Genomic DNA, 12,878 nt, shown 5'->3' with positions numbered 1-12,878 from the left:
TCGTCACTAGAGATCTTCATTTAGTCAAATTAAGACTAAAAAGAGGATTCAATTGAGTTTGCTTCCAAGTGGTTAGGGTAGCTGTAAGAACGTGTTCAGGTTTTCATCTTGTGTACTGCTGACATCTAGCGGTTGTGTGGTAGAAGTGTCAGTACAGCTCAACCTCCCTCTTAAACCTGTACTATAGGTCCTGTGAGTGTAACGTAGACACCTCATTACTATGCTTTCGACAACACTTGACTTTAACCATGACCTCTATCTGTGCAGTCTGCAATATGTATGGTTCGCAATATGATTTTCAATTTGGAGAAAGGGAGCAATTTACCTGTAAAGTCCAGACATGAGACTTAAGCTTATCATTCAGTTAAACTGTGGATAGACATTATTGTTTTTATGATTTCTGTTTGCATTGCCCTTCTTGATGAGACCATTTATTGCTTTTTTTTTTTTTTTTTTTTCAAAAGATCTTCTATATCAAGTGACAGTCTCATATCTTTCAGGTAAATCTCATTAATGTCCCTCTCGACTTGAGGAATATCTCAATAATGAATCGATCTCATGTCACCTTTCCAGAAAATGTACCACTTTTGTGGTCAGCCTATTGGAAGATGGTAACGTTCCTCATTATAATAGCAGGTTGTATGTTACACTTTACACGCAAAATGTGGTTTTGTCCTCTTAAGCGTGTGTGCACACAATTCCAAGTTGAGCTGGAGACTATGTCAACAGTTTGTTGCATTCTGCTGAGACCCAGTGGTCACATTTTGGAACTGTGGAAGCTTGTTATTGTAGATTAGAATTAGATTTTTCTCAGTAAAAGCTCTGAATCAGTCACAAAAATACAGAGATTCATTCAAATGTTTTTACTTTGTTTGCTGCAAATGAAATTGATTGATGCTTTGTGTGGTTCTTGGGTCGTATGAGTATTTTTTTTTTTTTTTTTTTTGAGATTGTTGTTAGTAGTCGTTTATACAGTTATTACAATATCTCACCTGGGCTTCAAGATGAAGAAGGTATTAAAAAAAACATTTTGTAGAATGATTGATCTTCTATATTACACTGTCCTAAACATCATAACAACACCAGCCAGACCAAACGTGGTAGCCTCAGTCTGACAAATTCAGACTTCTGTCTGAACCTTTTTTTGTATCGCAGCCTGTTTTTCTGACTTTTTTTCACTGAGCTGATTCTAGATCTGGATATAAAATGGGCCATTTTGGCGTATAAGTGTTGGAACGTCTGCTTGTAAGTTTGAAAAAAAAGTATTTGCCCACAAAACTCTCGGTTCAGCAAAGAGTGCCTCAACTACTTCGTCTTCATGGACTTGTGTGACACATTGGTGTTCAAATTCAAGGACTTGTGGACGTCTAGAGGAACTCTCACTCTCAGTGAACAGCACTTGACAATACCACTCGTCTCGTGGCATGCAGAGTCTGAAGCAATGTCTTTTTTCTGGCACGATATGAAGAACAGTGCGTATGTACTCCTTGTATTTCTTAAGAAGGATGTTGGTCTGTTGCTGGTAGAGTCCTGCTGCTTGAATGGCTCTGGATCCCTCCACCCCCTGCAGTCGAGCCTCATGGATCAACATCTGGGTGTGGAAAGAGGCTCCATTCACCCACTGCTTTAGAGACAGAGTGTTCATGTGTCCGTCCTTCAGCATGGAATTCTTTGCAAGTAGAGATAAATACACCGTTTCAGAGCATTGTTGCATATGGCCCAAGACTCCAAGGTCAGTCTTGGAATCATCGTTCAAATGCAGATAAAAGAACGTGGCTTGTTTTCACCTTGAGCCGTGTGAGCTGGACACTGAGATCGGTTTCTATTTGCCGGGTCGAATCTAACTGAAGCTGCTGGTTCCCCAAGTTGATTTGGAGACGCTTCAGATACTCCTCCATCAGGTCTCGGACCTTCACAATTAGAATATTGAAAAGAACAATTGACAAAAACAATTGAGTATTTTGTCTATATCAATCTTGTAGGTACAACATATGCGAGTAGATTTTCTATGAATTTCCTCATTCGCCTTCATTGTCTCCATGATCAACAGTGGACTCCACCATTTATTATTAACTGGTGGTTGTTTACATTTGAGGGACTGAACTTTGACTTTGAGCCTCAGAACTGCTCATGCCAACATGAACCTGGGGCCAAAAAGAAAGCTCAATCCCACATGAACAATAAACCCCAAATCAATCAATTGGATTATTTAGATTTTTGGGAAGGGTCTTTGGCCTTTCCAATTATATTCTGTTGTGAGACAAACTGAAAAATACAAGTTTATGACTGCAAAAACTTAGTGGAAGGTCTCACCTCTCTGACTTTCTCCTGTGCAAACACCCTCTCCATCATTTCAGCTGTTCCCAAGGTGTTTTTGTCCATGGCCTTGCCAACTGCCTCCAAGATCAGGGAAATGACAAGAGCCCCCAGTCCCACAGCGTTAGGCACCACGGAAAAACCACTGAATGCTTGGCCCACCCTCTCCACAGCACTTCCCACACTGGTCAAATCCCCATCATACAAGGTCTGGTCTCTATAAACATTCAGCTCTTCTGTTGAGTTGAATCCAGAGAATCTCTGCAGGGAACTGGGATGACATTTCACTTGGTTTAATGTGTATTTTCAGGTTAATTACATTCAAATGAACATTAATTATACTGCTTTGACAAGACTTCATGCAGATTTTGTTCATAAAAAAGTTTTATTTATTTTCTGTGTCAACTTGCCAGTCAATTCCAAAACCTTGCCAGTGGTCTGAAGACAACAGTGCATCGGCGTAGCGGGTATAGTTGACTGGTTGCACTTCGGTTGATGCTCCATGGCCCATGTTTATCTCTTCTTGTTGTCGTCATAGAAGTAACCAGAACAAAAGAACCGTCCCGTCACAAAAAAGCCTTTTGTACAAATGCTTTATTGAAAGAGCATAAATTACCAGTTAAGATTAAGAACCAGAAATATAACATGCAATTCTTCTAATATAAAGGCTACTCCAGCCAAGTAATATTCCTCCGGTCTATTTCACATCTTTACCGATCACCTGCCCAAATAGTATTGGAATCAGCTTACCTCAAACAAGCCTCAAAACAACTAGTAGCACTGGTTATTTTCTTCTGTCTGGGGCGTTCCTGTTAGTTTTGTAAATTTACCAACCGAAAGTTTGAACAGTGTGGATAAAAGTTCACATTGCACCAATGAAGAGATCTGTTGACATATCCAAGAGATAAGAGGACGGGCATGAAGAGATGAGAGCTGTGAAAGTCCAAACAGGACTCAAATCTAATAGGACACACTGCTCATGTATTTCATTTTATTTTTTAGCCTAATGTGAAAGTTCTCTAAGTGATCTGGAGCTAAATACAGGCTCTACCATGCCTCTTTTTATGGTTTTTCTGACTCTTGAATCCCTATGAGTGAAACTCATAGAGGCAGCCAGCTGGACAAAGTCATTGCCAGACTTAGACGTGAAAGGTGCCGTTCTGGTGCACAAGAGTTGGAATTTTGACCTGTAAGCCTGAAAAATATCTCTTTGCCCAATCAAGCTGAGGTCTAGAAAACATGACATTGGCTATTCTCTCTCCTTTGACACAGTCTCTATCAGGTTCAATCACTTGTGGCATTGGAGTAGAACTCTGACTCTCAGTGTACTTAATGAGGCATTCGTCTGCCGTGACATATGTCAGGGTATACACTACAGTTTCCCGACGGTGCACTTGAATAACAGTTGGTAAGAAAGTCTTGTATTTGTCCATGAGAGTGTTGAGCTGTTTCTGGTAGATCCCGGCTGCTCGCAAGGCTCTGGATCCGGCAGTTCCCTCTAGACGGGCCTCATGAATCAACATCTGGGTGTGGAAGGCAGCACCATTCACCCACTGCTTGAGAGATTGAGTGTTCAGATATCCATCCCTTAGCATGGAATTCTTCGAAAAAGAACAAGAAAAAAAAGACCTATGCAGTATTAAAACCTGTATTTCAAAGATCTTTCAAATACAGATGAAAGCATGTGGCTGTTTCACACCTTCAGCCGTGTTAGCTGGAAGCTAAGGTCGCTCTCTATTTGCCGCGTCTCGGTTAACTGCTTCTCTTTGTGCCCCAAGTTAATCTGAAGACGCTTCAAATATTCCTCCATTAGGTCCTGGACCTTGACATTTGATGAAAAACATGATTAGCAAATATGTGGAATATGAATGTGGAATATGAACAGGATGGTTCCAGGTCTCACCGAACGCGCTTTCTCCTTTGCAAACACTCTGTCCAACATTTCAGCTGTTCCCAGAGTTTTTTTTATCCAAGGACCTGCCAACTGCCTCCAAGATAATGGATATAATGAGAGCCCCCAGTCCCACAGCATTGGGCACAACAGTGAGCTGGCCCAGCGCGGGGCCCAGCTTTTCCAAAATGTTTGAAGCGACACTTATCCCTTCGGCATACAAGACCTGATCTCTGTAATAATACAGCTCCTCAGTTGAGTTCAGTCCAGAGAATTTCTGCAAGGAACTAAGAGACAGAAACAAGTTAAAGACAAAACAGACAGAAAAAAAGACAAAAAGTAATAAGTTTGCAGTAGATCAGCATGATTTAGTATAAATAATGGATTTGGAGCCAACAAGAATGCTAGTCTTAAGCGTCACTTTTAAATCAGACATCCGCTCAATTTCAAAAAGAGACACCTTGTAAATTTCGGATTTCCTAAGAAAAAACAAGCTGAGGGACTCTGAGGAGCTGCAACAGCTGATCTAGGTTTGTGGCGGCTTCTGTCTGAAGGTAAAAATAAACTGTATTATCAATATTCAGCACTGTGTCGTTATGATGGTGCTGAGGACTGGATCTCTGGTAGTCTGGACCATTCATTTCTGATTCTGATGGTCAAGCATGTTTGGTGTTAATCATTGGTTTGTTGATGCGTGTTAATGTATTTCAGAGGCTATTTTGTGCATGTTAATGTGTATCTGATTCCTGTTGGAGTTTAGCTTTTTTTCTTCTTTCACTGACGGTCATATGACTTCCAAACAAGACATCCGTGCAATGTCCAGGAAATTCATACAAAAAAATTGTATTGTGGCTTTTTGTGGTAGTTTTGGCTTAGTTGGGTTGAAAAGTAGGCTATAATAGTATAATAACCCCCCCCCCCCCAAAAAAAAAAAAAAAAGTGATTGCAACAAGTGAACTTGGTCTAATTAAAAAATGGTTTTCACAATCATTTTATTCTTGTTGGTTAAATCTGAGAGTACCTACCTGTCAACTCCAAAACCCTGCCAGTGGTCTGAATTTAACAGTGCGTCAGCATATGTCATGTCTTCCGCGAGTTGTTCCTCTGGTGAGAGTGATGGCGTCTGACCCATTTTCTGGGAGAAGAAATGTGACATAACATCTTTTCACAGTCCCTCATCATCTTCAACCAAACTCCAAAATATTTTACAGAACTATGAATATATCATTACAAATCATCATTGATTTTAAAAAAACAACAACAAAAAACAAACAAATGCAGCAGAATCACAAACTTTCTTCAACTCTTACGTGTGCAGATTCTAGACGCAAAACCCAACATTTTGCACTAAAACACCTCATATAGTAATTATTTTACCAGAAGGTTCCTTGTTTTTCTTGAAGGCGTTGAGGAAAGCGGAGATGATCTGCGTTCCAGTAAAGGCTGTTTAATGTTTGACGCGTCCGTGAGCTCAGCAAAACTCCGTCCGTCGGGTTGCGTCCTTCAGCCACCACGCCCCTCCGCGCGCCTCCAAGGAGATGGGCGGACAAAAAGACTTGCTTTTAAAGATACAAGAAAGCATAAAACCGTCCACATCTTCACTGGGCACACAAAATTTGACTCATAAATGCCGATTTGCTTCAGCGTCAGACTTCAACAGGGGGGAAATTAAATACGAACCGAGTGATTAACCTGTCGAGAATTTTATACAACTGTTCTTTCTATAGGTAGCTACTGTGGACTGCTGGTACTGACCCAGTCTGGAAAGTTATTAGGCCTTGGTTCGATCACAAAGGCAGTACTGTTTGTTTTTTTCTGTTAAAAGCATCAAGAAATGACTGTGTTATATGTGGTCCTATGTAAATAAAGTTGAACTGAATTGAATTGTTTCACCAGAAACTTGGCCATTGGTATTGGAATCCAGAATTTCCCAGAAGGCCTTGCAGTCAGTTTGCCACTCCGGGGCTCGGGGGTGTCGACGTGGAAAGCTTTCTGGTAGGAGGAGCCGTATCCTGCCGTGCGACTCCTCAACAGATGTCTGCAGGAGGAGTTGTGTGCTTGTGCATTGACCGCCACTAACCCCCCCCCCCCCCCTCCTCCCAGGTACGGCCAGCTGAGTGGGATGGTTGAACCTGTTGCTGGGTTGCTGGGCGCTTTCGCCGTTGTGTTTGCAGAACCTCTGTTGCCCTACGCGTTGGCATTCGCTGCCGGGGCGATGGTCTACGTGGTGGTGGATGACATTATTCCTGAAGCTCAAGTCAGGTGAGAGAGAAGCAGTCAACTGGAAGATTATGGCGATGATGACTATACGTGGGTGTTCAGCTTTTTCACATAAATTGGACATAAAATCAGAACTGATCTGACAATAATAACTTGAGAAGATCAATCAGCAGCAGCAAATCTTTATGATCAACTATCAAGATGTTTTTATATTGGTAGTTCTTTCATCTTGTTTTAACTCAATTTGTGTACATTGTAAAGTTATAGATGTTAATCTGGTCTCGTGTTTCTTTTAAGCATTCGCATAAACGTATTTTTTAAAATCATCTCTGACTGTTTAGCATTGTGCCTTTCGACTTTACCTCGGCCCCGTTTCCATTAAGTTTTCAATGAAAACACGTAATTTTTGCTTAAAATTTTGCTTTCGCACAGCAGCGTTTTAAAAACGTTTCCATGGAGACACTATGGAAACGTTGCATTATCCACCCGTTGTCACGGAGACAGAATCGGTGTTTTCAAAAAGTTCCACCTCCGCAGCGGTTTTCAATAAAGTGGCTCTGAGCATCAATGTCCTGTAATCCGACTCCGAAAAATAAAACTTTTCCCGTTTTCACTGTAGCTTTGATATTTCCTGAGTCCAGCGGCACTGGGGAAAGTTGAATCGCTCCGATCGGTTAAAAACAGAAGTTTGGTTTAAATCTTCCTCTAACTCTGCACAAATTAATTTTCCCCTTTATTGCTCCTTCCTTCCAGTGGAAATGGGAAGCTGGCCTCCTGGACCTCCATCCTGGGCTTCGTGGTGATGATGTCTCTGGACGTGGGCCTCGGTTGACTCCACTACTGAACCCTCAGTGGCCGTGATCACATCACAATGATGCTGACCTCAGTTTTTTTTTAGTTTTTTTTAAAGCGGACCAAATGAGGCGTTTCACTTTAGTCGGAGTCATCGCCACTTGGAAGTCATTCGCCAGGAATGTGGAACTGTTTTATGAAACAAGTTGTATGTGCTGGCATACTTGAACATATCTCTTTAGTTTAATTGAGGTGTGCAGTCAAAAATCAGCTGCCACTTTAAAAAAAAAAAAAAAAAATCACATCTACAAAGCAGGTGAATGTCTTTATCAAAAAAATCGTTTAAAAGGTGAATGGGTGTTTTAGCCTGATTTTTTTTTTTTTTTCATGGTGATACTTGAAAAGCCTATTCTTTGATTGATGTTTACTGGTTCTCCCGATGAACGAGTCAATGTTGCCTTTTGAAAATGAGTGAAGCACAATGTGATTCATGCTGTACAAAACATGAAAATGACTTTTTGAAGCTACAGATTTCCTACAATTATAATCTCATTAATTCCTCTTGACTGTATGTTCTCGATAACAAAGCTATGAAGTCGCTGTTTTGGCTTTTTTAAGTTTCTCGTTGACATTAAAGTGTTAAATTAACAGCAGAATATTTGAGGTATTTATATAATCAAACAACCAGGTAGTTCTGTTTTCATATTTACCTGAAGACAAGGTGTCTTAAATACTGAGAATTTAAATAAACATTAATCCTGCATCAAAAGAGCCAAAACCAGAACAGACCATGTTTTTTAAGCTTCACACTCCAGGTTTAAAAGCACCGATTATGCCTGTCTGAGTCAACATCTGTTTGTTTAAAGACGCTTTCATTTTCCCAGTCTTGCCCATTGCTACCAAAGCTTGATGTCAGCTTGTCCAAAACCCCAGATCATTTTCTTTGTTTAAAAGTCAAAGAGCTTTGTGAAATGCTTTAAATGGAGTAAACGCCTCTTCCATAATATTAAAAACTAAGATACTTGTAATGTCTTCCTGCTGCGTGGAGGACGACCATGAACACGAGGACACGTTCGATGTTCATACCTTTAATGTTACGGCTGAAGCACGAATCGAACGATCAAAACACAAAAAGTCATGAAAACACATGAACCAAAGAAGTGAAAACAACATAAAAGAAGCGATTCTCTCATCTACAGAACAGTGAGTAGGGTTGGCTTGTATTGCAGGAAGTTAAGGAGACTCGTTGGCATTTCCAGCTGGTCGATGCAGTGGATCTTGTTGATCTGCTTGAGGTATCTTCGCACAGCGAGTCGGCACTGGGAAGTCAAGGCTTTTGGAGTCCCTGCAACAAAAAAAAAAGGTTTTAAATTGATGGGTGATTAGGTACCAAAACAATCATTTGATCACATTGATGCAAAGCTTCATTCAATGAAAATGACATCCTGTTTATAGCTTTGTGTCTGTAGGTCAGGAGTCCCGTCTGTCTCTTCAGCCCCATATAGCTTTTATAAAACCACACATAAATAAGCATTTTCATCTCAAAGGAATCTTGTGTTTTGCTTTAAGGTAGTGTTATTGTGAAGACCAGAATGTCACAAGATCAAGACTTCAGAGTCCAAATCGGTCTTGAGGACTGTAACACGAGCGAAAGCTACTTTTTTCAGTTTCATGTTGCTGCTTTTTGAGGATTTTTTTTGAGGTTGCAACTTGTGAAAGGTGAGTTCTCTGTCCTTTCCAAACTTTAAAAGTCACATTTATATTGTTGAAAAATATTCAAACTGAACGTAACATGTAATGAAAACCAATTGAAACTATAGCATAGTAGTACAGTATGTAGTTAGAATGAAGTACAACTATTTACTACAGCTGTGCTTCGCAGTAGCAGCATTTCAGAAAAGTTGTGCCCCGCCCCCCTGTTTTTTGGGGATGGAGTTGGAACGTTTTTGAAAAGTTCCACCTTGGGAGCATTTTTCAAATGTTACCGTGTAAATGAACACCCAAAATGCAATGAAAGTTTTTTGGTCACTTGAAAACATCATGCATCAGAGGACTATTGTAAAAGCGGGTAGCTACATTTTAAAATATAATCACTATCTTTTGTTTGGTTTGCTTGATCGCTGATCACTACCTCTCTCCCGCAGAAGTAGCTCCACGGCCTCGTTCTGCTTGGTGGACTTCTCGATGATCAGCGTAGGGAGGTAGACATTGGCGCCAAAGTCGATCAGGAGCTGGATGTACTCGACCCCGCAGCCGTGCCTCAGGCACATCTCCAGCACAGTTTTGGGCTGCTTGATGGACCCCAGCAGCTTGGCGTCCGAGCAGTTGTAGTCCGGGTCGGCCCCGAACAGGAGCAGCAGCCTGAAGCACTCCATGTGTCCGTAGACGGCGGCCAGGTACAGCGGTCCGCTGGACACCCGGGCGCCGCAGGTCCAGAGCAGGATTTTGGAGCGGGAGTTGGCCTCGGCTCCATGCTTCAGAAGCTGCTTCAGGATCTCGGCGTCACCCTCCCGGGCAGCGGTGAGAACTGGGGTGCAGTTGTTGGACGGGCTCCCTTCGGGATCGGCGCCGGCTCTGAGGAGCGTTAATACGCATTCCAGGTATTTCCCGCGGACGGCCGCAAACAGGGGCGTCTGGGCTTTTACATCAATGCAGTCCACGAGGGCGCCGTGGGCTAGGAGGACTTGCAGGCAGCTGAGGTGACCTTTGGACACGGCAGCGTGCAGTGGGGTACCCGCGATGCCCCAGCCGCCTCTGCAGTTGATGACCTTCTTGTAGATTTCCTGGCAGAGCATCTCATCCAGGAGTCTGTCATTGTTTTGTAGCACTGCCTGTCTGAGCTGGGAGATTTCACTGCTTTTTTCTTCCTCCTCAGAAGTCCTCAGCTGGAGCATGAAACCTACAAGAAAGGGGAAATAAAGACAGATTAGGGCGCTTGAGTTAGATGCTACTGAGAGATTAACACTACTATTCAATATATTTCTTTAAATGACTCGGCAAATTAGCACAATATTTCGATTCAAAACGTAATTGAGAATATTTAACATGTATGTCAAGAATAAAGCCAGCAATACGAAAGAGAACGCCCAAATCTGGGCCTTTCCATGCACGCCAAACCTCATTCATAATATCGCCAATTTAATATTCGATTACGTATCTACTCGAATCTGGACACGAATAACCACAAACATGCGTTCCATGTTACAAATCAATATCTTAGGAGAAATGCGGTGTAGAAATACTAAACAAAATTGGTTATTTTGTTCTTGTTTCCTTCAGTTCTTCGCGTCACAACAAACACAGCGTCACCTACGAGAGCTAATAACGAGGAAAACACGCTTATATTCAGCTCAAATTCATCCTCACATCCGATTATAAAGCAGTAATCTACAGTTCACTCACCTGTACAAAGGTTTCCTTTCTTTTAAACCAGTTGCTTCGTGAAGAAGAAGCTATTTTTTTCTGTTTTTGTCGGTGTTTTTTTTTCCATTATCAAGGAGTCGCCATCAGTGGGCTCCTTCTACTTCTACGGCCTGTGCTGGCCTGAACCGGATATTCTGCCCCGAGCGGTCACAACCTGAAATTGCAGGGAGGAGCTGTGTAGCAACCAGTAACGTAATCAACAATATTAATGTAATCAAGAGCAACACAAATAACTCGAAAACTCCAAAGCAAATTTTGTGTGCCTACCTCTAGTTTAATCTCCTCAATGAGGGGCCTCTCTTATCCACTTCGAATAATATATATATATATATATATATATATATATATATATATATATATATATATATATATATATATATATATATATATATATTATTATTGTTTTTCAGTTTTTTGCTATTTATTTGGGAAAGGAATTAGGAACAAACTAGGAATTAGGAATAACAATTATTTTGATCAGAACAAGGCAGCGAATATCTTTAATTATCTGTGAACTTTGCAGGGTCACACAGCAGGTTGGATCAGCTCTTTTTGTGGGCAGGATTAAGGAGCCCTGCCACATTGTGGATACTCCTGAAAGTTTGTGAATCTCATCAGTGTTTTGTGATTTGTTTTCACCTACATGGCTGCAAAGTTCTGCCTTAAAAATGTTCCATTCAGATTTTCGTTTTTTCTACCGGTGTCTCTTTCAAGTCAGTTCCATCTCTTTCAGGTTTTTTCATCAATTTTCTTTTTTGCATCATTCATAGGTCGTATCTCGTGATTGATGCACACAAATGGATAATTGCCTTTTAGTTATTTCCTTCAATTCTGGGTTGAAATCAGTCTGATGTTCTTTAAAACTTTTTTTTTTTTTTTTAACTAAACCTGAGCAAATAATTTCAGATTTTTGATTTTACAATTTTGATCTCTATTATCACTGGAAGCCTCATAATTCAGACAAATTAAATTGGCCCTCCAGCACACAAGCTATTAGGATACAAACAGCGCAAACCTCTCAGCAGTTTCCCAGAGCACACATTGTCCACTTGTTTCAACTGCCCCTCAAAACACCTGAAGTTATTCAGTCAATAGATCTGAAAACTATAACTTCAGAACTTGAACAATGTATAATCGTTCTCTAATTGATGTTGATTTCCCCTTTTTTGCCACATCTCTTGCTCTTGGGAGTGAAAATGCATCTAATGAAATAAAATGCAATAGCTTCCATAGCAACAGACAGACAATTTCGAGTTATTTTCAACTTTATCTGTCCCGTCTCCAGGCAACCCAGATGGCATCCTCTCCTTTCGCACCACCTCTGTTTCTCTGCATGTGCGTCACCGGGCCTTTGTTTGACTAGGTCTCTGCGTTGGTGCTGGGACGACAGCCTGTGGAAACGTAGCAGGAGAAACTACTTTCAAAGTCTGAATTCACCACAATCCCCCCCCCCCCCCCCCCCCCCAGTAGAGACAGAGCCATCTTTTAATAAAGAAGCAACAAAGTAGAGCCAAACAAAGAACCTTGGGACTTGTTTCTCTCTGTCAGAACCCTTCTCTGCTTTCTGTCTGATCAAGTCCACCCGCTTCCATTGAGCACCAGGGGTTTTACAACATGGTAATGAGCAGCGCCGGCCTCCTCTGTCCACTCTGCTTCTGTGGCTGTTGCTGAGAGACAAAGTAGAAGTCACCCAGGCGCTCCAATAGAAGTGAGAAGAGGCCTTTATAACCACGACGCCGCCATAACTCATTGTGTGCTTGCAGGAGGCGTTCAGAGGAGGCCAGTGTAAAGAGAAGTCACAACGTTGGGTTTGGAATAAGACGGCCTGAAGGTGAAGCTTAAAAAAGCCGATACCAGAATGCAGAGAAGGATCAGACGGTCCTGAAGCAACAACAATTTGAGGAGTGCGTTAATTCTGCCAATGAGAACATGAGTTGCCCAACAAGATGACGGGTACATTCGCGTCCCGAACTAAGGCACTACTATGGATCATCTGTACGGTTTGGATCAGCACAGATGGAGGTGAGAAGCTCCATTTCGTTTTGAATTATACATTAAAAAGTGAATATGTATCAATTTACCAATGAAAGCATAGCAAGTAGTGTAGAGAAAAGGTATTTCATTCAGTCATTAAAATCAGTTTTATTTTTGCGTTTGACATGCATGCAAAATCATTGCGAGTGCATGGGGTCCTGCCTCTTTTCACTCAGTCAGGCAACATAATGCTTATGTCACC

At 41.5% G+C, this 12,878-nt stretch overlaps 2 protein-coding genes across 2 annotated transcripts in view; one reads left to right on the top strand and one right to left on the bottom strand.

Moving 5' to 3' along the window:
- Positions 1-7,891, top strand: part of slc39a11 (solute carrier family 39, member 11) — a 111,242-nt gene extending 103,351 nt beyond the window's left edge. Inside the window, exons 8-10 of the mRNA XM_080517027.1 lie at positions 6,104-6,202; positions 6,311-6,469; positions 7,181-7,891. Coding sequence (XP_080373153.1) covers positions 6,104-6,202; positions 6,311-6,469; positions 7,181-7,259 — 337 coding nt within the window. The 3' untranslated portion in view covers positions 7,260-7,891. The remainder of the gene's footprint in view (positions 1-6,103; positions 6,203-6,310; positions 6,470-7,180) is intronic.
- A 420-nt stretch (positions 7,892-8,311) lies between these two features.
- Positions 8,312-10,752, bottom strand: LOC308145257 (ankyrin repeat and SOCS box protein 12-like). The gene is made up of 3 exons (XM_080516628.1): positions 10,622-10,752; positions 9,351-10,118; positions 8,312-8,564 (listed from the first exon to the last, which is right to left on the bottom strand). Exons 2-3 carry the CDS (start codon positions 10,111-10,113, stop codon positions 8,413-8,415), a joined length of 915 nt encoding a protein of 304 aa, XP_080372754.1. The 5' UTR covers positions 10,114-10,118; positions 10,622-10,752; the 3' UTR covers positions 8,312-8,412.
- Positions 10,753-12,878: the final 2,126 nt, after the last annotated feature.

Source organism: Blennius ocellaris, assembly GCF_963422515.1.
Source record: "Blennius ocellaris genome assembly, chromosome: 21".
NCBI classification, from domain to species: domain Eukaryota; kingdom Metazoa; phylum Chordata; class Actinopteri; order Blenniiformes; family Blenniidae; genus Blennius; species Blennius ocellaris.
This window is presented reverse-complemented; position numbering and strand designations above follow the sequence as displayed.

Excerpts from the sequence above, each read along its gene's own strand:
- LOC308145257 (XM_080516628.1), bottom strand. The coding sequence starts at position 10,113 with ATGCTCCAGCTGAGGACTTCTGAGGAGGAAGAAAAAAGCAGTGAAATC. Across the intron at positions 8,565-9,350 it reads GCTACTTCTGCGGGAGAGAG|GGACTCCAAAAGCCTTGACT; the intron begins GTAGTGATCAGC and ends TTTTTGTTGCAG.